Source organism: Perca flavescens, chromosome 17 (genome assembly GCF_004354835.1).
Source record: "Perca flavescens isolate YP-PL-M2 chromosome 17, PFLA_1.0, whole genome shotgun sequence".
Lineage (NCBI taxonomy): Eukaryota > Metazoa > Chordata > Actinopteri > Perciformes > Percidae > Perca > Perca flavescens.
The window spans coordinates 13,652,647-13,679,292 of record NC_041347.1 but is presented as its reverse complement, the minus strand read 5'-3'; the positions used below and the strand labels follow the sequence as shown (position 1 = coordinate 13,679,292).

The 26,646-nt window shown below is 42.6% G+C and overlaps 1 protein-coding gene across 11 annotated transcripts in view; it reads right to left on the bottom strand.

Annotated features, from left to right (window-relative positions):
* Positions 1-2,395: 2,395 nt before the first annotated feature.
* Positions 2,396-26,646, bottom strand: part of tacc2 (transforming, acidic coiled-coil containing protein 2) — a 55,941-nt gene continuing 31,690 nt past the window's right edge. For 6 of the 11 annotated variants that reach the window (XM_028604379.1, XM_028604377.1, XM_028604385.1 and 3 more), the window contains 17 exons: positions 17,085-17,191; positions 15,225-16,632; positions 13,650-13,707; positions 13,334-13,535; positions 12,864-12,913; positions 12,045-12,154; positions 11,063-11,216; positions 10,571-10,717; positions 10,114-10,206; positions 9,111-9,170; positions 6,671-6,811; positions 6,496-6,572; positions 5,290-5,333; positions 3,766-3,926; positions 3,262-3,368; positions 2,875-2,995; positions 2,396-2,783 (listed from right to left, as the gene is read on the bottom strand). In XM_028604379.1, the coding sequence (XP_028460180.1) occupies positions 2,718-2,783; positions 2,875-2,995; positions 3,262-3,368; positions 3,766-3,926; positions 5,290-5,333; positions 6,496-6,572; positions 6,671-6,811; positions 9,111-9,170; positions 10,114-10,206; positions 10,571-10,717; positions 11,063-11,216; positions 12,045-12,154; positions 12,864-12,913; positions 13,334-13,535; positions 13,650-13,707; positions 15,225-16,632; positions 17,085-17,191 (3,106 nt within the window). In that variant the 3' untranslated portion in view covers positions 2,396-2,717. The remainder of the gene's footprint in view (positions 2,784-2,874; positions 2,996-3,261; positions 3,369-3,765; positions 3,927-5,289; positions 5,334-6,495; positions 6,573-6,670; positions 6,812-9,110; positions 9,171-10,113; positions 10,207-10,570; positions 10,718-11,062; positions 11,217-12,044; positions 12,155-12,863; positions 12,914-13,333; positions 13,536-13,649; positions 13,708-15,224; positions 16,633-17,084; positions 17,192-26,646) is intronic. The other 5 variants (XM_028604380.1, XM_028604381.1, XM_028604383.1 and 2 more) reach the window with 5 other exon arrangements.

The following is a 26,646-nucleotide window of genomic DNA, read 5'->3' as shown; positions in this document are numbered from 1 at the left end:
AGTCACAGAGGAGGATGACACACTGAAGAAATGCAAAACTCAGGAGAATTGCCTGAGAAATTAACAGCAATTACAAAAGTTGACATAATATAAAGTGTCATTAGAAGGTGTGAATAAAAAAAATTCAAGAAATGTTATATATATATATAAAAAAAAAAGATAACTGTGTTGTTATGTCCAACATGTCCTGTCCTGGTGTGTGAGAGCAAAGCGTATTCGTTCAAAAGGGACAGGTGGGCAGAGGGTAGAGCAGAGCAGATATCTAAAAGGGTGAAATTATGAGGTAAAGATAGGAACTTACTGTTGGTTGCTAGCAGGACCAGGGAAAACAGGAGCAGCGGACAGTACTGGACAGCTCTCATGGTGCTTGTGGTCCTCGGTCGACCTGATCACACAATGAAAAGCAGTTTGTTTGTGCTTAAAGCCCCCTGAGCTTAATCTGAGCTATCAGATGAGCTAATATCCCCTCCTGCACTGACCAGGAGATTAGCACCCTTCCACTGGGGCCCACAGCTCTGTGTTCAGTCTGAATAGTTGCTCCTCTGCGTGGATAGGCAAAAGGATTCGTCCCGTGGCTCTCGCCTCACCACGGTGCTCGAGCCACACCCATCCTCTGCCCTTTCCTGTCCCTGTCCCCAGCTGGCCCAGCCTTACTTCACCCTGCTGCACTACGAAGCTGATCGCTGAACTTCAGCTGGCATTGTGACCCTGCAGGTGTCCATTTAGATTTGTCAGTGCCAGGCTCATTTGCCTCAGGATGCTTGATGTCCTGTGATGTACGTTTGCCTGTGTGAGATTAGTATTCAGCAACATGTTGTTGTTGTTATGCAGACATGCCCTAATTCCATAGGGATGTAGTTGATATAAATGTGGCCACTTCTTCAGTTGGACTTTCGGAATGATTACCTCTGTATTTAGAATTACAAATAATATATTCTACATTGAATTAATTGCATTAAATCACCTCAGGTTGACGGTCATTTGTCTCAATAGCATGGCTATCCTAAATATGTTATACAGTACATATTATGAACATTGCACAGCCCCGTCAGATGAAGTCAAGTACTCTTTCAGTGACTCCCCTCGTCATGTTTTTCAAACAGATTTTAAACTGGATGTTATTGAACACGTTTTATTATATACAAGTGGGATAGTATTCCACTTTGAGTGGCAGAAGCTTGATTCTCAACCATTTATGACTTACTTTCAATGATCTCTTTTAACCTCTCTCAACTCAATCACTGCAACACTTGGTGGGAAGGCATGTCCCGTGCAGTTGGGTCAGTGTAGCTGCTAGTACATGCGTTGTTGAGGCAATAAATATGGTAAAGATCAGCCTCACAGTAATTTCTAATTCTATTTGTGTATATTTTACTATAAACAAAATATGTGGATAAATAAGTGTATTTTACCAAATCATTATTTCTGTTATTTCTTTCAAATTATCATCTTTCCACATGCCCCTGATTGGGAATCAATGATCTAAATTAAGAATAAAGGAAAAAAATACACCCCAAAACAAAAAGTAAAAAAGAAACCTAAAAACAAACGTCTATAATGCATCATTGCGTCACAATGTCAAATAATCATAATCACATCTTAATCCCGATTTATCATTGGTCATGCCATGCCACTCAGCTCATGAGAAAACATATTGTCAGTGAACCCAGTGTGCTGTATTGCCATCTTTTATTGCACTTTGTAAGCAGATGCTGTACAGCAGCTGTGCAGAGAGTTATTCCTCAGTGTGACACGACCACAGCAAGACATATCCATCCAAAATTAAATCACTCCTGGTCACAACTGAATAAGGTCACAATTAGTTTGCTTCATATCAAAATAAAATCCCAAAAAATAGTCGCACAATTTTCTCGAGAAAGCTATGACAATTATGACAAATATCTACAAGGTTACATGAGGGAAGCGGGCCGAGGATGACAGAATAACTATCAAAAATGCAGAGGAATCTTTTACATACTTGGAGTTTCCTACAGTATATACAAACATACGTATAACATTACCAGTTCTCCTTTATTTCCCAACATGCAGTAAGCTACTGTGATAAGTTTGTGTTCTCTTAGTGGTGTATCAACATTTTATGAATATATCTAAATCTCTGTTACTTTTTTTCGAAGTCTATCTTTTTCTCGTATCAAGAGGAGACAACAACAGGAACGGGTAAACTGTCTTCTCCCTCAGTGGCTGTCATGGCAACATAATTATAGATCATTTAACCCACAAACACTGCTCTGGCTTTCTCGTTAACGCGCGCACACACACACACACACACACACACGCACACGCACACGCACACGCACACACACACACACACACACACACACACACACACACACACACACACACACACACACACACACACACACACACACACACACACACACACACACACACACACACACACACACACACACACACATTAGTGATATGATACATTTTCTAAAACTTTAAAACAGACCCCCAATACAGTACAACACACTGATACACATAAAAAATGTACAGAGTGATTAGGAGAAAAAGCCATTCCTGTGGATCCTGTATACACAAAGTCAGTACGCAATTTAACCCCAAGATCATTTTGGCCTTAAATGTCCATCAGTCTTTGGAAGAGGTGGTGAATATTAACGATCTCCTATATTTTCCAAGTAGTTTTCTTCTTCCACAACCGCTCCTCTTCTCCGTGAGATTTGGTGTGTTCGCTAACTCTTTCCCATCTTGGCGATCAGCTCGTCACAGATCTTTGTCAACTCCTCGATCTCTTTGTTCTGTTAAACAATGGTTGAAATAACATTAAATACTTGTATGCATGGATACTTTCATAGGATTTCACATCTGAACTAAGGTATTCTGACTGACCTTTTGCTCCAAAGTGCGCTCCAGAGAGTCCACCTTCATCTGCTCCTTCCTCAGACTGGCCTGGTGGGCGGCCTGCTCCTGCATGGCCTTGGCACGCACGTGAGCTATGTCTGCATTGGCCCTGGAAACACACACGTGATACAACAATGAGAATCAAGTCACCTCTCTGTAACCCCCATAAGCTCAGACAGCATGGTTGCAAAGCCAATACAAAATTAATCTTTAGAAATGTCATATAGATGGAATATAAATAAGCTCATTACATTGACCTACATCCAAACATATTTCAGCTGGGCATCGAGTTATTGTGTAGTAAGTGCATTGTGCTGTTTTCTCTTTGGGGGAAATGCAGTCCTGGTGGAATAAACTGCAGATAATGAGACTCACCTGTCAAGTTTCTCCTCTGCATGAATCTTCAGGGCTTGATAGCGCTGTTCCTCTTTGCGGACCCTTGACAAATATTCCTGAGCGCATTTCTTCAGAACTTCTTCATTCTGAATGGAGTAAGAAATGTTTGAAATGGTTGCACTAAGGATTGTCATGCAAAATCTTAGATACTGAACTGTTTTTATTGAATTTTGCATTATAACAGCAACAATGTCAGAAATAGGACGGATAGACAATTACAATTAACACAAAATGAAAATTGACAACTACAAATGAAACTTAAAAAAGGGGTTAAAAAAAAGGAAGGGAAGATTGAGTGGGGGGCTGTAGGAACCTCAATCAGTCACACTGGTACATGGTAAGCTGTTAAAGTAATCCAGGAAGGGTTGCCATGTCATGTAGTATTTTACACTAGAGCCCTGACTATGATATCTTAACTCCCTTTTATTTTAAATGTACAAGGCCGCTCATGCTGAAAACGCTCATTAGTTGTGAAATAGTCACCTTGCGGAAACCCTCCAGGACATCTTTCATTTTCTCGTAACGTCGGAAGAGGTCAGCCAGAGACTTTTCCACAGAGTTGAGGTCGGACAAGGCCTGATCCTTCTCCATGATCAGCTGCTGGATGGTGTGGTGGGAGAGAGACTTCTCTTTCTGGTCATCCTCTGATGCGCGCACACACACACACACACACACACACACACACACACACACACACACACACACACACACACACACACACACACACACACACACACACACACACACACACACACACACACACACACACACACACACACACACACACACACACACACACACACACACACACACACACACACACACACACACACACACACACACACACACACACACACACACACACACACACAGATCATCGGTCTATGTACTGAAGAGTCTGCTCTCACTCACACGTACAAACAAACACATTTCGACAATATATCCAAAAATGAATTTGTGGGTTTGTACGACTTAACGGCATTTTATATTACATTATATGGGTATTTCTGTAGCATGCAAACAAAAACACTTAACAATGGGACAACCAAAGAGACCTGTAAACCATATAACAGAGCTGGCAGCTGGTTCGCTTTGAGTGGCTTCCAGACCCTTCAGTATTTATTGACAAAGCTTACGAAGTATTTCAGCCCCCTCCCAGCGCTTCCTTTTCTGTCAAAAGCTAAGATGACCAACCTGCTTAACTCACTAAGTCTGAATGAATGACTTTCGACATCTACAGTACAGTCTCTCAACATACAGGAAGAAACGCAACAAAATGGGCAAACAAACGTCACTGGATGAGATGAAGAAAGTGAGCACATCTGCTCCCCTCTCTGACGGACGGGTGGAGAGATGTAAGCTGACACAAACAAGTGAAGGACAGTTCCGCGTTACTCACCTGGCATGCCTGTCAGGGTTATCAAATAGTAAGGGGAGCAAAGATGGGAGCAAAACAGAAAAGAAGGGACTGTGTTAAGTCAAGCTGGGAGGGCAAGACACGTGAGAGAGCCGAGTGTTAGACATGACCAGAGAAAGATTGTTGCTTTTTGTGACAGTGCTTTAATGAGAGTAAGAAATGAAATTAGACAGCAGCGAAAAGGAATAATGTCAAGTGAATTTAAAATTGAATGAGCCCAGAGAAGCTGGACACGTGTGGGCAAATGGTGAGTGCCTCCCCCTCCAATGACATCAGGTATCACTTCATATCAATCAAACATGAAAGCAAGCACATAGCAAAGCTAGCTTGTGTCAGAGGATAAAAAAAAAAAAAAAAAAACTACTTAATTCTGAAATCAGTGGCAATGGAGTAGGGCACACGTATACAGTATATTTTGCTCAGTTCGCAAATTAACAAGTGCAGCCAAAAGTAGTGGCAGAGGTTGGGGATCAAAAGTAATTGGGTTGAAATAAAATTCAAGCGTGCTGAAAAGACAGAGGGTCCAATACCCTCGGACCAATGCTCGTGTTTTGAGAGAAATTGAAAACCTGTTTTTAACATGAACTCACCTATCATCTGTGCAATGGTCCTCTCATACTCAGCAACAATCCTCCTATGAATGAGAAATTGTAGATCATCAGTGTATGGATGGGGGTTATATCAGTATGACAATTTGTCTCCTCCAATGAAAAAGGAGGTTTTGTATACATGCCTGCTTGTTTGTTATCAAGATGTTGAAATAAAAAACATAGCTGTAACTGGGTGGATATTAGTCAGACAGCTGTGGATCTGGCCCTTCTGATTTGCGCTTTCAGTCATGACTTCAATACTGCGTTTATGCTGCTGGAAACATCTGATAAGTCCAAGTTGAGTGAAAAATGTGCTATTTTTAGATATTTTCTTAGAATTTAGGTAAACGACAAACACAGAAACTGTTACCCAGCCTACAACATAGGATAATAAGGGTTAGAGAGTTTTAAAACCACCCTTAGCTTTTTATCTCTTATTTATCTGCACTGTGTCCAGTTTACATCTGAGTCTTGTTGCTATAAGTTCCCCCACACCCCAAGCCAAAGAGCAGCAGGGTCCAATAGGAAGCCTTGTTTTGGGAAAAGCGGATGCAAGAGGTAAGAGGATTGATTAGCCATGCCTCCCCCTTAGCCTCTTAGCCCCTCCTTATCCTGAGGCCAATCAGTCAAATGAACTAAGCTTTGTCTTATCCACACTAACTGAGCTGTGGCCAGCTGGACCCACACCCACCACCTGCTGACAGAGAACAAGGTCTCAGTACTGCGTATCTCTATCTCCTTGAACCCACATTTGTTGGACATAGATTATTCATCTGTAGACATAAATATGAGTGTAGTTAATCCCAGTTTTGAGATGTCAGACAGTTGGTGGTGTTTAATCCAAATGACATCTTAAACCCTTAACACATTTTTCCAATGGATAATTTATATAGCTCATATCAAACGCATCTATTCTATTCACTCTATTCTCCACCACTAACACTGATGTCAATAGTAAGACTCAGATGGACTTCTTTAACTGGCTCTCCACTCTGCAGTTAACAACGGCTTTGTTTTACACTTAAAGTGAGATTAAACTAATTGACAGGTTAAACGGTGATGGGTGGGGTCTGAAAATAAGACTTTAAGCATGGTGACACCATACCATTTAACAGAAAAACGGGGAGGTGTTAAATCCATGCTGTAGTGTATGGGTGGGATGTCACTGTGATGTAAGCAATGACAACCCAAGGCGCAACTTCTTACCTCATCTCCACCACTTCCTGTCGGCTGTCTTCATACTTCCTCTGCCACTCCAGCACTTCTTTCTCCTTGGTCACGATCTGAGTAGGGTGACAAAACCGTTAAGTGTGAGATGTCTGAATTGAAGTATTGACAGTATTTATGACTTATAGCATAAAAAGAAACTTTTTGGGAGCACCTCCTCTCGTGCAATGCCCAGCGAGTGGTCCAGTTCTCTGGGAAGGTGGGGACTCTCCCCTTCGATGTAGCTGGTGGTGGTCCTGGCGTACAGTGAGTTCATGGACACGCCACTTTCCACTGGAGATGACACGTCTCGGTGCTGCTTCCAGGAAACAGAGGAGAGGCGGGAGAGGAAAGGAAACATAACCAGTTACAAACCAGACTGAGCTACAGATGGGACACCCTCACCCTCGGGCCCACACACATTCCTGAACCAAACCACAAGGCAGCATCAAACTACATCAAAATGTACCACACAGCAAAATCAATATGTTAATGAGGCAGGCTGGTGATGTTCCTGAAGACTTGGTCAGCTGCCACATGATTGGATGAAACAGTCTTCATTGCCACAGTATTAGCCAAGTGATTTGGCTGATGCTGCCCCCAGCTGAGCGGTCATGATCACCTGCTCATCGCAGTAGCTTGAATATGATTGGGTCCAGACAAGGCAAACAGGAAGGAGAGCAGCAGTTGATACAGCGAGGGCTGCATCATATACAGGAGAGGGAGTATAGGGTAGCGGACTGGGCAGCATGGGGAATATATGTTAGTCTCATGTTTATATGCATATTACAACATAGTGGTCTTACCTGTTGTGGCTAGAATCATACTTGTAACCTGTTACAGCATTTGCCCAATTATTTTACAATTACAAAGAAAGAAATGTGATGTCAACCAGGAAATGTACTGAATGTATCATTATAAATACTTATGATATAGTGTTGATGTGTACTGAGAGACACTTCAAACCAAAGTATAGTATGCATGTGTTCATGTGACCATTGCAACCTATGACAATACTCTACCAACAACTCCTCACACCGAATGTCATATCAAAATGCAAAAACAATCCTCAGTCTAGTACTATTTTTGGTCCCCTCAAACTCTGCTCTGAAAGGGATTTAGTCATCCTTGGGAGAGCCGGATTTCGGGAGGATTTGATGAAATGGTGGGGGCTTACAGGAGACAAGTAGACTGAGATCCACTAATATGCAGAAAAGAGAGTGAAGTGTTTGGTCTGGCTGGAGCAGTAATTCCATTTTTCCACTGAAGGTAAAGACCAGTCAAATTTAAGTAATCATGATGCTCTTTTGCTTGAAATTACCCTCCCCCTTAGTGAGGTTTAAACAAAAACTTTAAGAAAAGCAGTCCAAACCTGTCCTGTGGTGGTCTGACTCATGACACAGAATGTTGTTGACAATCCCAAAAAGAATCCCCATGAAAAGCCAGTAGCATAAATTGGAATGAAGTATAATAAAATGCTATGCTGAATAAATGTGTGTCCTTAGGAGTATGTGCTTGCTGCTGCTTTAGTATTGACATTCAAGTCAATTCAATTTTTATTTTATTTATAGTGTCAAATCACAACAGGAGTTATCTCAGGACACTTTACACATAGAGTAGGTCTAGACCAAACTCTATCATTTACAAAAACCCAACAATTTCCCACAAGCATGCATTCCTCCAATCCATTTTTGCCCTGAAAGCAACCACCAATTATTAATTGGGCTTTGGTGGGGCATATTAGCAAACACATTTGTAATGTATGAAATTACCAGAAAGTAAGTGCCACACAAACAAACTGGGGCCTTTGTGGCCCCTGAGAGTCTTAGGCCCTGGGTCACCTGCTTTGCCCGGCTGGTAATTCATTCTTGTACAAAAAACACCTTTACCAGATCGTCCTGGATCACATGTCAAGTAAACTGCAGACATTTTAGTGTCTCTTTCAGGATTGCTATAGGCATAAATCACACATTGTCGACTTGAGGAAAAACTACTTAATGTGGACAAAAAAGGGACAACTGAAGACACCAGTTAAAGCCACAAGACACACACTACGTCAAACACAAAAGCAATTCAGTAGTAAATGTCTAAAGACTACAAGAGAGACACTAGATGTAACTGCCGAAAACAAAACGCGGGACTAATTTGCTCACAGGGCCAAAGTACAGCTATGGTCGGCTAAAATGTAGGGAGACCTTAAAAAAAAAGGTCTTAGGCTTCTGGGGTTTACAGGAGTTAGAGTATACAGTGCAGTCTGTAGGTATTTAGACAATTGTTTTGGCTCTGTTCTGCAGCACTAGGAGAGTAAAGTGCTGAGCTTTAATAAGATGGCATTTACATCCACATTGGCTAAACAGTGTAGGAATTAGAGCCCTTATTTGCTGCACTGTCCAAAATTGGAGGTACTATGTATTAAAGGGCTGTGATTCCTACACTCTTAAACAATGTAGATGTGAATGCCTTCATTTACCTTCAATCTCACAGTTACTTCAAATCCATAGCACTGGGGCACTGAGCTAAAAAAAATGAAAAATGTGTTTAGGACCAAATACCTGGACTGCACTGTAGTTGGATTAAGACGAGGACAGATCACAGGGGTATAATGTTACTCTTACTTTGAGTAAGGGTGACCCGTTGATATTCCACCGCCGAGTGCTGGGTTTCTTGAGTCGAGACTGTAAAATGTGTGGGACAACAGCATGAGACATGGAGGGAAAGAGGACCGGGAAGCACCTGCCCTGCTCCAACTCTTATGAAAGTTTTTCCACTGACAATAAAATGTAGATTCACCACCGATCATCGAGCCGAGTGGAAAATCGCACTATTCTTATATGCGCATTATTTGCTGTTTCATCACAAGCCATCAACCAGCAAAATTCCCAAGTTCTACCTAAAATTCTAGCCAAACTGAAGACTAATAACCTACCTGATGTACCGGTTTGTTATTTCTGTTAGTCTGGGACAAGGACCAAATCACAAAACAAGAATGTGACTGGGATTTGGGGTGATGATAGCAAAGCATCAACAAATACATCTAGGAGAGTTATATCCATATAACTCCTGTACTGCTGATATTAAGTCTAGTGTGATACATTCCCAGTCACATTCATGCTCATGTAAGCCCTTCATGAACAGGCAACATGCATGTTGCCCAACATGCATAATAAAGGCGAGGGACTAAGAGGGTACAGCACTGTGTCACTGAGGAGACAACCTGGAAGAGCTCGCTGCTAGTCAGGGTGGGAGCTGGACGCTTTAAGCCATGTTAGATATTTCATATGTGAAGACTGAAGAGGACTACGGATGTAGTGGTGCAGCCACCATGTTGATAAGGCCATGAGTTCACAGTCACACTCAGAATGGTGTGTTAGGGGGAGGGATAGGCAGGCTGAGACACATGCACGCACACTACAGCTATTTTACACACACAAACCTGCTTTTCCAAAATCACTCATTCATGATGCATCTTTCTTCTTCTTCACACACACACACACACACACACACACACACACACACACACACACACACACACACACACACACACACACACACACACACACACACACACACACACACACACACACACACACACAGCAGGTGCACGACTCAGCGCAGTACCTGGGGGTTTACAGTGGAGAGGGAGGGGCACTGAGAGATGTTTTTGGCTACCTGCAGAGCCTCTATCCTCAGGGCAGCAAGCACCAGCTCCTCCTGGGCCACACACATGGGGGGTGTTGGGGGATTGATGAATTTCAGGGGTGAGGGAGGGGGTTTGCAGCCCAAGGATGAGAGCGCAAAGGGAAAACATTTAGAAACTTGAGAGCACACACTTGCTGCTGTCTACATTTCACACACCATCAATCTACAGTATTTCACACAGTAGAAGCTACTGTAAAAACTGCAACTGAGGTGGTGGAGGAGGTGAAAAACGGGAAAATGAAAAGGCAGGATGTAGGTAACACAATAGGATTAACATAAAAACACACACAGTCACTTATCCGGGTCACAATTCGGCCACCAGAGGCAAGGCCTGTAAGGTTTATCAAGACGGGTCATGTTTGGTCTGTCAACACACCTGTAGTTTTTGGGCGAATGCGGTGGGGTTGGTCTCAGCCAGGTCAGGCTCCAGGTACTGCAGGAGGTCGTCACACTCAGACAGCCTGTCTAAAAGGGGCATGGCCAGGACTGGAGCAGGGGCCTCCACGGGGCCCTGGCTAGGGGGCTACAGGGGTACCAGGAGGAGTAGGCAGAGGGCAGGGATGAGGGCAGGGGTCAGCATGGCAAAGCGAGCGCTGAGTGTTCGAGTGGCTGCATTGGGAGCTGAGTCACTGAGTTTAAAGCTGGGAAGCTAGTGTGGCAGCATGTGTTATCAGTGATGGCCTACAATAAAGCATGAGCAGTGTGGCACTCTCCCCCTTGTGACTAAACAATGACATGGTGTAAATGTGACAAAATCAAAACTGACAGATTCTCCTTACATGACGGTGACTGACAAGACACAGAAATAACAGTGATTTGTTTTCTATAACTGCTCAGTTTGAATCTTTACAAAAAGCTTTCGGCTCACCTGCTCATCCCTCTCTGTGCTCTGTGTTCGGCTGAGTGCCTCGCTTTCTCTCTTCCTGCCCTTGTCCCCAGCGGAGCCCTCAGGACCAGGCCGAGAGCTCAGCACGGGTGTCTTTATACCTGCTGTTATCTGGGCCTCCATCTCCTCAAAGCTCCTGCACACAGTGAGAGAGTGGGACATGGCACGTAAAACAAATAAAATAATATATATATATATATCATTATTTAATTTTTTAATATTCATTCATCAGAATCACTTATTCAAACGTCTTTTTATTAAAGCATACGATTTAACATACAATTCACTTTTTCACTCTTTTTTTAAAACTAATTCAAAAAGTCAAATAAACAGTACAACATTAAAACAAGGCAAAGCAAAACAAGACAAGTAACAACAATACAAAAACGATGGCAAGAACACCACCATTTAAAAAAAATTAAATAAAAACGGACAAAACACCCTTCAACCATGTTATGAGTGTTGGCGTTGCATAGTTTGTCCACCAGAGGGCGCTCTACAACGTCCCTGTTGGCTACACTCTGATTTTTTGTTGCTGTTATTGTGTTTTTGTTCAAAGGACTTTAAGTTTCATATCTTAAGTTTGTATTTTATAAATTTATCAGAACTTTAATATATTTTGATGTTCCTTTATTCTGTTGAGACAATAAAACAAACAAGTTTATTTTTAAACTGCATTATTATATTATTTTAGTGAGGACTCATAAATAACTACAAATAACTAATGTTAGGGAAATCTGTTTATGTTTTGTTACGCATTTCTGGATTTTTTTTTTTTAAATATATTATCGGCTGATATATCGGAATATCGGATTTTTAAATCATCAAATATTTGAATCAGTATCAGCCTTAAAAATCCTTTATCGGTCGGGCTCTAACCTACAGTATACAGTGAAACACTGCAAAGGAACTACACAAATTACAGACAAAACATATAGTAGAGTAGTAGTAGAATGTGTCGTACCCTGTGCAGGGGGAGCTGGGCTCTGATCCATGTGCACACGTATTCTTGGTTAAGTTGTCAGATACTGAGTCCAACTTCAGGTACAAAGATGGCTTCTTCACAGACAGTGGCTACAATACACACAAAAGAAGAAAACAATACACTTTCTAAGTCTAATTCTAATTTCAAATAACATATAATACAGTACAGGCCAAAAGTTTGGACACACCTTCTCATTCAATGCGTTTCCTTTTTATTTTCATGACTATTTACATTGTAGATTCTCACTGAAGGCATCAAAACTATGAATGAACACATATGGAATTATGTACTAAACAAAAAAGTGTGAAATAACTGAAAACATGCTTTTTTATTAATATGGAAAAAAATTCCACTAATTAACCCTGACAAGGCATACCTGTGAAGTGAAAACCATTTGAGGTGACTACCTCATGAAGCTCATTGAGAGAACACCAATGGTTTGGAGCGCTATCAAAAAAAGCAAAGGGTGGCTACTTTGAAGAATCTAAAATATAAGACATGTTTTCAGTTATTTCACACTTTTTTGTTAAGTACATAATTCCATGTGTTCATTCATAGTTTTGATGCATTCAGTGAGAATCTACAATGTAAAGAGTCATGAAAATAAAGAAACCCATTGAATGAGAAGGTGTGTCCAAACTTTTGGCCTGTACTGTATATAAAAAAGGTACCAGCATAGATCAGTTTAGTTTAGTTTATTATAGGATCCCCATTAGCTGTGCTCTTAAGCACAGCTACTCTTCCTGGGGTCCCACAGCAAACATTTGATAAATTCTTAAAATAACATCAAATACTCACAGGAGTAGCGGAGCCAAGCTTCTCCATGTACTCAATTTCATAGTCTTGCACTGACACAGAAAGACAAAACAAAACTTTAGACGCAGAAGAAGAAATGGAGAGTCGTTTCTAGCCAGTGCTGAGCTCTGGACTGATGGGATCAGAAGCTGAGGCAGGGCTGTCTGTTCGTTATTTCATCTCTGACCCAGATGAGTTGAGCCACACAGCCTCTGGGAAGAGGAGGCTCTTCTGGAGGTCAGAGGGCAATTGAGAACTGGGCCAGCAGGCTTATTTCACTGCCACAACAAAAATCAATGCTGTCGCTGGATGAATGAAGAGTAAAGTGGCTGGTTACTGTACATCCAAAAATAAGCTTTGAATTTTCTTTGGCCACCGCCTGTCTGCGCTATGCTTTGATACCTATCAGCATTTATTTGGACAAAGATGGCTGGAGGTAGGAATCCAAGAGAGTCAGACAGCTAAAGCCTCACCTGGATGAGGAAGATTGTTCTCATTAACAAAGGAAGTGAGGTCGCATGGCTGAGGGAAGTCTTGCTGGTCAGAGTTTAAATCTGGATCCATGTCGGGCAGGGCTGCCCACTTGTGACTGGTGGAGGAGGCCAGCTTCTCCTCGTCTGTGGCGTGGTCGTCCTGTGGGTGGAGGGAGGGAGCTTCATCTGCTGGCGTAAGATCCTGCAACACAGAGGGGGTGGTAGTGACAGAGTCAGAGTGAAAAATACAGGCAGACAACAGTGAGAGAGCCAAGTGTACAGAGAGATGTACAGATATGGAAAATTAGGTACGCACCTGGGAGGGGTCAGACATTGGAGATTTCTTTGGCGACCTCTTCACTCTGAAAGTATTACTGTGAAAAAGAAAAACGATCGATCATCAAGACCCACAGTCATTCATGGCCTTCAGCACACAACTCTTATTTGGATCCAACAGTCACTGTCACAGACCAAGTATTCTGTATTTGCGACATCTCAAATGTGTGTATAGATTCACAAATGCTAAAATTTTAAAATGTGCATAGAGCAGCATTACCATATGTGTAACAATACCACTTACTGTAGTCTATGTGTGGCTGAAATGAACAGAACAGGGAAATGTTTGTGAAGAGGGTTGGATCTATAGTTAGTAACTGCACAGTGATATATAGTTTACTTTTCACACAAAACCACAAATAACACAGATCCTAGACCAGAATGTATTTGGTAATGTAGCAGGTTAGTTAGTTAGGACATTGATGCAATCATAATCTATTACTGTAAAATAACTGAAAGTGGAAGAATTTTACTTTTGTTAGCACAGTTTTTAATTTATAGATCCCATAAAACACTGATTCTTTTAGAGTTTGTAAAGGGCTTGATATATATCTATAAAGTAAAATCGTAAATTTAGTATAATAATGATATCATTTCATATTTTTCAACAATAGCCAACTATGAACACAAGAGGGAGCACAAGCACCTCCTTTGTTACACACTTGCAGATTGGACACAGTGGCATGTCAGTAAACGCATCTATAACAAAGAAAGCTATTATGTCAGCTTCAGTAGAAAATGGAACAGTATACCATAAAACAGAATTTGTTCCAATATTTACAGAATGCTGATAGAAAACTATGTTTTAAAGCGTGAATGCTAAAGGCAGCAACACAACAAACTCAGTAATACATTTTCATGTGTTAAGTGTGTCATTCAACAGCACCTCAATGAACATTGTTGCACTGACCTCGATTGGATGAATGTTTCAAGCCTTTCATGTGTGTGTGTGTGTGTGTGTGTGTGTGTGTGTGTGTGTGTGTGTGTGTGTGTGTGTGTGTACGCGCTCATGGAAACTTGTTTGGCTATTCTAATTGTACTTTGATGTTTTTCAATTGGCACATTCATAGGCGGGATTGTCCAATTATAATACAGAAGTTACCACAAAACTGAAAACGAGGTATGTTCTTTTAAAATGAGCAGGATGAAAAGAAAGTTGAAATAGAATTATATTTGATAGTGGGCACTAGGCATTGTTATGTTTCTGTTATTAGGGAAAAGGACAACAGGGCAACATGCTGCTTTAAGAGGAGCCACATGGAATGAAGGGTCATAAAGGGATAGAGGGTTGTGTTGTCCCTGTACTTACAACAGACAACATAGAGAAGACACACCCCTGGACTTCCTGCGACATATGAGAATACACAGACACAGGTGACAGAGAGACAGACAGAAGACACTGGCATAATAGACAAGAGAACAACGTACAAACACAGACTAACCTCACCCACAGAGATGCAAACATTCCCACACATGAATACAATGTTCTGTAAGTGAGTGTGGACTCTCCCATACTGTAAATGTACAGTCCTGTGATAATAAACTGTGAACTTACGATTTGATAGGGGTTTTCTTCTTCTTGGAAGGTTTGTTCTGATTTTGGTCCTCCAGTTCTCCAATGTTGTCAGTGTCATTTTCATTGTCATAGTCATTGGATGACAGTTCAAAGGAGGCAGAGGCCTTAGGAGGGGAGTTGGCTATCTTATTGGAGGATTTGAAAGGGTCTACGCTGTCGTCAAAGTTATTGGTGTCAAAGGAATAAGACGGCCTGGATAGTTTGGGGGAGTTGGAGATGCTTTTCTTAGAAGTAAATGGATTGAAGTTCGGATCATCCCACTTGTCAGGTTCAAACTTGTAAGAGACTGCGGGAGCAGGGACTTCCTCCTCGTTGCCATTGTGGGTTGCTGGAGGATCGTTGTCCAGCTGCTCAGTCTGCGCTGGAGGGGCCTTTTTCAGCCCCAGCCTGGGTTTCCTCAGAGGCATCTTACCGGGCTTCTTGCCCACTTTCTTGGTAGGGGGAGAGGCCTGGTGTGACGCCTCACTGCCCTCTTCAGAGTAGTCAAACTCCAGCCTTACTGACTGACGCTTGGGGATGATGGGTTGCTCTTCAGGATTGGTGATTGGCTCTTCAAGAGGAGCTGGGGTGCAAGGCTCCACAGCAGAGACAGAGGCAGTCTCTGGAGGGGTGGCAATGGGGGCACACACAGGACCTTTACGACCCAGAACAGGTGAATTGGCAATTTTACTACCTCCTGTCTTGAAAGGGTCGATGTTCTCAAAATTATCTGGATCCCATTTGTAGGAGGTACTAGGGGGAATGGGGGATTTGTCTAAGCCCGTTGAACTACCAGGGAGAGGGGTCTCTTCCTGGCGCAAAGGTAAGGCAGGGATGACAAGGCTCTCGTCTTGGCTGGTATGATTTGTCTCCTCTAGCAGAGGAGGAGGAGTCTCCACACGGCTCTTCCTGGGCCTGCGGAGGGTTCCTCCAGGGCTTGGGGTTGCAGATCCCCCCTCTGCTTCCTCCTGAGGCTGGAGAGGGCTGGCAGTTTGAGGCTTTGCCCTCTTCTTGATCTCTGGGGTGCTGCTGGATGAAGCTGGCTTTGGACTGTCTGGGTTAGAGTTCTGTCTGAGAAGAGGCTTCTTCTTCACAGACCCAGGACGGACTTTCTTGGGCCTGTGGAGCGTCCCTGGGGCACTCCCGGTCCCTACGCTGAAGGATTCCGAATGTGGACGGAAGCCCCCCACTGTTGATCCGTCCAACAGATCGGCACCGTCTAGTTCTCCTCCCTGGAAGCTGAGTGAACGGGTCAGAGTATGACTTGTTGAATCTCCAACAACCTCAATGTTGTATTGGCCACTGGCTGCAATAGGCTTGTTCTCATCAAAAACAATGGACGGGGAACGGCATGGTGCATCAGCTGAAGTCAATTCAGAGGCAGGATCACTGACAGAGGTGTCTGCTACTGCAAAAGATGGAGAGTAGAGTAGATACAATCTAAATAAAATTAAATTGGGATCATTATATATTTGAACTGGTTTGTGGGTGAGATGCAGGTGTGAACAAGGAAGCCTGCATGGAGATAAAAGTTGCAGCTGGCTTCTGACAGTTCCACTTTTGAGATGAATGTGTTATAAATAATTCAATGAGAGTCTCTCAGCTGGACAGAAAGTCGTGAAGAAGAACCACATGAGACTGGACTGATTGGTCAGCCTTTCCTAGATAGTCCCTGTTTTGTGCAGTGAAGATGCTTGTCTCAGCAAACAAAGCCAGATAGGGCCTACTGTTTTATTCCACTAGATGGTGCAACAAGACTTTCTTACACCTGTTTTTTTTTTATTTATTTTTTTATGACGGTGTAACAGAGCATCAAACTGTATAAGAGCGACGCATCATGGCATCATTTTCTTACTCTACCTTTTTCATCGGACGTTACTTGCTGGGTTGGGGGATCTATGGGAGAAAATGTCTTCACTGGAGTTGTGGATTCAGGGGTCTCAAACCCTCCATCAGAGTCTGAACTCCTACAACAAAAGATGAGCATACATCAGACTGATATTGTTTGAACTGTAATGACTGTAGTGACGTCATGCGAGGGCGAGCATAACTTCTCTTCTTCAGACACAGACATCACAAAGTTCCGATATTATTCTTTAGTGCAATATATGGTGTGAATATTTTATAGAGATTAACGGAGGACAGTATTTCGTGTATCAGGAAGGAAGGCCAGCCAGTGCTATTTCTGTTGTTTTTTTGTTTTTTTGACTTTTATGGCTACAAACACTGAATCTGTGGTGAGGTGACAGATAATGACACATCTGAGACACAGGATTACCCTATCTCAACACACATGCAACAACCATACACACACAAGACCACCTCAAGATCTACATCACAGATATGAAATAGATAGGGAAGGACTGAGGGGAACACGCAGCTGAAAACAGAGAAATTACCAATTTTTGCATGACAATATGCTGCAAATAAAAATCACAATGTTATCATCCTAAGCAAAATCCATATTGATTGGTTTTCCTCAGGATCTCACACACACACACACACACACACACACACACACACACACACACACACACACACACACACACACACACACACACACACACACACACACACACACACACACACACACACACACACACACACACACACACACACACACACACACACACACACACACACACACACACACACACACACACACACACACGTCCCATCCTCTGTTGATCAATGTATTATCTGACGTATGTAGCCTCAGCCTCCCGTCCTGTCTCACCTCTGTCTGATCGGCTTCACAGCAGCACTGATCATGTTGTCATGGCGTGAGCCCCAGGAGAGACTCCGCAGGAGCCCCAGAGCCGGATCAGAGCCCGGGCTGTCCCCGTCTCCTGCCCCTCCCAGCAGTGTGTCCCAGCCCCAGCGCGCCCACTGCAGAGGAGACAGAGCCTGCCACGTACTCACTGCCATGGCTGCCGGCAGGCTACGCCTCTCCGCACCACGATGTTACTGCCTGACACACAGGTAGATGCCCACCGCCTCTTTCTCAGAGGAGGACTAAGACCACAGGATCCAACCTTCCCTCTGCCTTCTCTCCTTTTCTCTATTGTCTAAAATCTCTTTGTTTCCAATCTACAACCTCAGTCCTTTAACGCTGCTCCTCTTTGTCATCTGTAGTCATATCGGTCTCCACTCCTCCCCAGTAGGAAATGATGCCTCCTAATCTAACAGAGACTGGCTGCAGAAGCCCACCGCCTGCATACTGTATATTCTTGCACACTCTCTGTCTCTCGCTCTCTCTCAGCCTTCCTCTCTCTACTTTCCTCCCTCCCTCTACCTCACTTGCTCCTGAACTACGTTGCTACATCCACACAGAAGAAAAGGCTGCCCATTGCCCACCAGCCAAACCTGCTCTGATAAAGCTTGCTCATTGCATATACAACCACTGCATCTGATATATTTGTCCTTTCCATTTCCTGTCCCTTATCTCAATTATAGTGTCCTTTTCTGCCTAAATTACTGATGAAAATGTACACATTCTTTGGTCATTGCAAAGACCCACCCAGATTGTGCTCTACAAACACAGACAGTATAATAAAAGAAGTCTTTTACAATGAATATTATACGATATTAAACGTTAACCGTAATGAAAAATGCAATGGCTAGTGGAAACTGTGCCAAATATTTTGGACCACCATTCCTCTTTAAGAAACACACAAATACAAGAGCATAATAACCTCAAGGCACTGCTGAAGCCGTTCAGGATCCTGTAGGGCTCCTGTCACGCACACACACACACTCAAATATGGATCAAATAAAAGCCTGTAGTATTAGAGTCATGGGGGGCCTGAAAAACCATCTAGCCATCAATATGGCCGAAGCAACATAAAAAAAATGCAGAGCCGAGATATAGAAGAGGCTGGTAATAAATGTATTTTGCTGTCGTGGTCAATACATCCACTATCCCAGGGGTCACATCACAGCTGAGATGGAGGTTCCTCTACCAAACAATATGGCAGAAATAACATATTTCACTTGCGCTGCAATGTGCTCCACTAACAAATCGAAACAATTCATCAAGCTACACAAGCTCCAACAGGGTATTAAATGATATGGGGTGCCTGTTTTTTATATATTAAGTCGGATACCTCCTCAGATCAAAAGACTTAAAAACACCTCCATTACTTTGGAGGTTAGTGTGATGAAGAAACGAGACAGCACATGGCAAAGAACGGAGCCAGAACTGTAATCCCCGTGTTGGCCCAGTGTGTCCCAGCAGGATAAGACTGGTCTGCCTGGAGATCCATCTGGATCAGTTACTGTGAACCAGGATCAGCTCCAAGGACAGGACCCACTTACAGAGGGTAATATGCAAAGACCAAATAAGCATACACCAAACAAATTCATCTATGAAGATCTAGAAGAGATTTAGCTTCTGGAGGTTTTGTTTTGATAAGCGCATACAAGCTGCTTCTTTGAGGACGGATGAAAAATAAAACCGAAAACAGCAAAACAATAAGGAAATTGGGACTCATTTCAGTGCTCTGGTTCAGTCCTTGACTGCAAACACAGTGTTGCTATGGTAACAGGAGCTTGTTTCCGCCATATGTTCCACGTTGGAAGAAACAGCGTGGCTGGATGCACACAGTCCAACACGAACACACACAACTGCAGATTGCCTAACCAGCGAGGTCCAGTGAATTTTTTGACATGGAAGACAAATAAACGCACATTACAGATTCATGAGGCGAGCAGCTTCTGCATCAGCATTATTCTGTACACAGCCCATGAATTGGTTTAACTAAAAAAAACAAAAAACAAAAAAAAACACAGCATCATTTTTGGTTTATTCAACCCTTCTGTTTCTCACAGAATGGTTAATACTGACCATCTTTATTCAAATGTAAAGAAATGGCATCTAATAGTCATTAGTAATCATTTACTGATAGGAGTGCTGTAATTAAAGAAATCTTGTTGCAGACAAAAACACTGAAAGAGGAAAAGCAGCGTGTGGGGGGAGCAGTCAGGCTATGGGGGTGAATAGAGACAAAGAGAGCGGGAGTTAATAGCAGCCTATCACAGGCGGAGATGACTGCCTGGAGACGGAAACTCTGCAGAGTGAGGCAGGGAGACGCTGCATTTCCGACGTGTCTCTGCTTCCAGCCACACCGACTCAGCCTGTCTAAACAGCTTTCACAGTGCTGGAGGGAGAGCCATCACCAGCCCCGGGGAAGAGAGGGAAACTGGGCCACAGTGACACATAAACCTAACACCACATGTCAGTCCTATATACAGATATAGATGTTGGCATTGCAAATAAAGCACTTTTCTGCTCTTTGCTAAAAAAAAAAAAAAAAAAAAAAAAATCTAAATTTGATGTCACAACTGATAAGGAGGCAACTGTGATTAAAATGAAAGCCGATGGAAAAAGAAAGAAGAACAGAGGAATGAACGGAGGCAGGCTGCTGGTCTCCAAGCAGCTGTGTGATTAGCCTTAATGTACTAGCTGCTGCATACTCCCTCCATCGAACCTCGGCTGTCAAACACCTCCAAACCTCTCTGTCTGGACTCGACTACCATCCATCTCTTTCCATTCCACTCCTCCTTCACGTTCAATACCCTCGCTTTCCCTCACCTCCCGCTCCATCTCTGCAATTCATTATCCCTTTGTTATCTTCTTATTTAACGAGCCCTTCCCTCTCAGCTGTTTTTATTGTGCGATAATGACATTCAATGTTTGTTCTGTATTGTGAAAAGAAGGAAAAGATCAAATATGCAGTTGTACTATGAGTCTGTCCCTAATTACAGTGTTTACAGTCTCTCCTATAGGTCGAAATAAAAAGACCAACAGAGGGAGCTCCTGTGTTTTTATCCCCCAGATAGACAGTGTCTGGATATAAAGTATTACATCATAGGCATAGTCTGAACCTGAATACCACAACAACCTTTTTTTTCATTTTCCAAGAGCCTCTCCAGTTTCAACACAGGTGTGGTGTGGTGAGCAGGGAACAATTTATAGATGCTTTGTAATGGGAAAAGAGCACAAAGCAGCTCTTCTGCAAAGGATTCTTCAATTTCAGGAAATGACATTTCATGGAAAATCACTCTGCACCTTCTGCAGGTCATATAAACACAGCAGATGTCTCTCATCTCCATGCAAACTCATGTCAACTCTCAAGTCTGGTATCCCTTTATCCAAGAAATCCACTCAGTCTCAAAACAAAGAAGCCACTGAGAAAGAAAAAAAAAGTGTCAGACTAGGATTATCTCCCTGTGTAATACCTCATCTAGCCTAATCTGAGACTTTGACTGTAAACAGATGGCACATTAAACAACAACAGGCCAGGTCTGTGGGTCAGAGCACTGATGAGGAGAGGGTCAAAATATTGCTCCATTTGATCATGGGATCAGATCTTCATTCAGTAGTATCCCAACCCCCCCATCAGACACAAACAAAACAGACTCATTTTATATTTCAGAATAAAATGAATAAAAATTCCCTTCCATTACCTAACACTCAAAACTTACACATCAGAGCCCTAACAGTGCTTTGATGTGTGAATGCTTTATATACTGTAAGTGCTTTTGACATTGTTAAACAACTCATGGAGTGAACTCGGCAAACGCGGTATTATTAATGGTAGGGGTGGTGGACACAGTGCTTCTGTTCTGCCCACCAAAACAGCTACTAATTTAACCTTCCTGCAAGAAGAGCTGTTCTTGCAGATATTCTTAGAAGAATATTCAGTCCTCTGGGGTCTCAATTTAGCAGAGCTTTGAGATGAAAAATAACGCATGTATTATGCTATAAATCATTCATTTCTCCATTACAGACAACACACACACACACTCGTTCTCTTATCCCTCTCCTCTGTTTCTCCCCTGATTCTTCTTTGCCTGTGCAGTAATGTGTTGGATATAAATAAAACAAAGTGGAGCACACTCTTGCTCCATCTCTCTCCCTCTCTAACTCTGTCATCCACTGATTATCCCTGAGTTATCTTTTTCAACCCCCGCACAGCGTGTTCTATTTCAACACTGTTACCAGCTCCTGCTCCCAGTGCAGCAGTCACGTCCTCCTTTGCACAGAACAAAACATCACCCCACCAGCCTCCCAGCGGTACCTACTGTACTCATTACCTAATTCTGGTTCCCACAGGCTCTCCTGAAGCACTATTATGTTTCATCCATACATACAGTACTGTAGTGGAGGCGCACTGATGTGTCTGTGCACGTGCTCCGATTCTCTCATCCGTATTTACATCACAAAAGCAAACAACAACAATGATGACATGCTCTGTTGGTTGCATTGGATTTTACACTCAGAGAAGGATTTATGGCAGTACGCATGAAAAGATTGAGTAAGGGAAAGCTAAAAATGCATCAAAAACTGAGGGTGGTAACAGAACACAACATCTCAAAGAGATGTTTGGCTTCAGCCTGCAACAGTAAATAACACCGAAAACGGCAACACATACCCATAATATTACTCACTGGTGATTGCATTCTGCATCATAAATCAACCGGCATCCACAATGAACATTTATGTCACATGGAGGGCCATGGTTTAAAGACATGAATAAATAAAAACAACGTGGCAAAGCAGAAGCAGTTGGAGCTGCTCTCCAGACCTTCAGCTTTTAAAAACAGTGGCGTTCTTGATTTTGATCACACATTTCCAGACAGAACACGTGTGTTAGGTCAAACTCACATGCGTTCTTGAGAGGGACAGGGGGTCTCTCCTTGCTCCAGGGACTCGTTGGCTCCCATCCTCAGCTAGCTCTGACCCCCCTGCCTGCTCCTGCTCTCCAGCCACGCTCCACATCCACCTGCTTACCCCCCTCCCACCCCTCCAAACTCCCCTCTCCTTTCAGTCTGATCCTTGCAGAGGAGGCACGCAGCCTGTGTCAGAGGAGGTGAGCACCGGCTGGGCTTACTGTGCTGCAGTGCAGAGGATGAGCGCCTCCCGCTCGCATCAGGAGCAAAACAGTGGATGATTAAGGGCTCCTCACTGTGTGCACAGCATCCACGAGCCTCTGCTGCTTACAGAATATTCCTGTTTCGCATCTGGTGGTAAAATGAAGCAACACCAAGACGAATACAATCTCCAAGAGCAAAATGTCAACAAGAGAATATTCCAAAACAAATACGATGAAATAACAATCCTGCTTTCTTGCCGTCTTGCATGAGTGTCTGAGGTGGCGCTTCTCTGTTTGGCTGCTGATAACGCTGAGCTGTGTTGCTGCTCTCGATGCCTCCTCCCCCCTCTCTCTCCTCCACTCTCTCCCCCCTGATTCCAGCCTCCTGTGCCTTTAAAAAGACAGGCAGCTTTTTCTTGTCTGCTACCGTGACTATGCAGGGGAGTTAACAATAGCAGACCCCCCCAAAACCCCACTGATTAACAGTCGCTTTCTCTTTCACTCTGTCCGTCCCTGTCTTCCTCCCTTCCACAGCAACCATACCTCTCGACTCTGTCTTTCGCCTGCCAGGGTCCCTCTCTCTCACTCAGTGACTTGCACAAGGAAAACGTCATTTTTGTGCCTCCTTTTGCAGGAAGTTCCAAGCACTCAGAGTGACCAACCAGAGGGATGCCTGAGGTAAACAATAGACTAGTATGTGTGTAGTATTCACGTCTGATCCGATTATGTTCTCTGTACCGGCACACATTAACAAAACGGGCATTATGAGACCAAACATTAGACCAAAATCAAACTTAAATATAATATTAACTTAAATATTATATTACATATTGTGAGAGGATTAACATAGACAACCCATTAGCAGACTTAATCGAGAGTTCTTTGCTCAAGAGGCAGCAACATATGCCACATTTCTAAATGAATACAGTCTCTGTGTTTAAATCCCTGGGCAGCAGGCTGGGCTGGTGATCTAATTTACTGGCACTCTCATCAAACCTTGAATTGCATCAAAGACTGGAAGAGCAATTATAATATTCTGCCTAGTCCAATTTCTTTTTTCTTTTAGACATATATGTGTGTGAGTGACAGACACAGAGAATGTGTCCTGTGGGATGGAAATAAGAGCGGGAACAGATTTAGCAAATTTTCCATTGATTGTCAAAAAGAAATGGGAAAGAAAGGCGTTGGAAATATGAGATGAAAAAATGTATTGTACACTCGTGGGAAAGTGAGGAAATGAGGGCCTTGCTACCATAACAACTTCAGCCTGAAGCTCTCGTCGTCACACAAACCTGCTGTACGCAGGTTTCAGGTGTCGTACTTCTGCCTGTGTGGACTAAAAAGACAAAATCTCCAGTTCCACGTAGAACACTAAAACCCAGTGTTCATGTCCAACCTGACACCGCAGTTGAAAAGGGGAGTGTTTGCATGTAAACATGAAGTCCATTAACTTATGTTCACAAAGAATATCGATGTGATTCTGGTCATGGATGGGCCTGTGGGTCGATGTTTCACAGCCCGAGGGGACAAGTAAAAACGCTGCCCACTCACAGCTCCCAACATAGACCCCTGCTAAAGCAAAAATATTGATTGCTACTGCCATCCCTACCCCCTATACCAGCACAAAGATGTATCTAGGGCAGCAAAGCATGTATGTGTGAAGTACAATTCACATTCTATCGAATGGCTGACATTAACCTCTTCTCTGTGTTGCTACTTTAAGAGCTTGGCCTTGCACTGCTGTTCCAACTGTAGACTAAAGAAAATGAAGAAATAAAAAATTCAACAAACTCAGGCACTGGAAGATATGGCTGTGGCAGTTTTTTCTGAAAGATTCATAACGGCGCTCGAGAGGAATCAGGGTCACTACGAGCCACATACAGTAAGTGTAGCCTGCAAGAGGGTTTGAATGGAATAGTGCTTCTAAGCAGACTGTGATGGTACAGAACAATTTGTGGTTTCATAAGCATGGCTGGAAGCTTTGAGGGGAAGATTGGCAAAGCCTTATTTAGTTAATAATATGGCAGTAGAGAAAAAATAGGTAGCCTCTACCTGTCAAATGGATTTTAGTTGTTTTAAAAATCGGAAACATGTCATGTCATGTTATATAAGAATCTTTAGAAGTACTGTAGAAGTGAAATTTGGGTTGTGATTATGTAGCCAGTTCAAGTTGAAGTGTGTACCTTCACGGGTAGAGTCTCAAAGACTGCTGCCACACAAGAAAAAGAAAAGAAAGAAAAACAAACAATATGTACCATAATTTGGCACAGAAAAAAACATGGAGACCCAAGATTATTCAAACAACCCTATGCAATAAAATGCAAAATGCAACAAACCTCAGAAAATTATAGGTGCTGTCTGAGTGGGTGATAACAAAATAGCAAATGAAACATACACTATGACAGTTACATTCTTCAGTGTTTTATGTTACTAGATATAACAATGAGAACCCGGACTATGGTGGAATATTAACTGTTTAGTAGCCCAAAAGCATGCCTTTACAGCAGCATGGCTAACACCAACAACGGAAGCTAAAAGTTACCCACAATCCATCAGGCTTATCTTCCTAGGATCTTATAGTGGCCCAAAATACACAACAATGACAGTGACATGCAGTTCAAATACGTGTTTTGGGGATGCTGGGTGCTGATCTGCCCCTATGATCCTCCTGCTGAACAGCTGCTGATCGGGCAGAGTCCGAGCCTGGAGCTTTGTTTCTCATATGCCAAGAAAAGGCTGCATTGCTCCAAACTAAACAAATCACTCGTTGGATCAATGTGACTACAAAACGTCCACACACGAGACTTAGTCTGCATTTACAGAATATCATCATTAAAGTAAATGCTAAAAGCAATCAGTGGAGTAATCCGGGCACTTAAATTGGAAACCTCAAAAAGATACCAATCAACCCATTATCTCAATCACAGACATGTGTTGGGGGCGTATAAGATAATGGAGAGAGTACATTTGTCACAAATACAAGTAAATGAGGACATTTGCCTGTTACAATATTTTAAAATGCAGTGCTTTACATCGGTCTCTCTCTACAGCCTCAAATAGAAGAAAGAGAGTGCTATTACAATAATCACATATTAAGAAGACAGGAGGAGCTGATTGGTTTGGGGGCATTCAGAGGAATCCAGAAAAACAAAAGCACCAAGGTGCTCGTCACTTTTTAGCTGTCATGACAGAAAGCAGTAGTAAAAAATGTATAGCCGTAACGGACAGCTTAATTATTTTGAATAATTATTAATTAAAAAAAAAGAAGCCTGACTTTTTTTATTTATTTTTTTATTTTACAGACGGATTTAATTATTACTCATGCAACTCTCAATTAATCATTCAGGAAAAAGCTCAGAAATATGTTTGTTTTGACTATCACATGGAGAAGGAGTAGGCAGGTTCACTGGCAATCATTTGCCCAGCTGAAGTAAGATGGGCGATATGACGATATATATCAGAACAAACAATATTGTATAGATTTTTTTTATGTTGTTTCTCTAGTAATGTCAAAAAAACAGCGTCCGAATTGTGTTACTGCAATA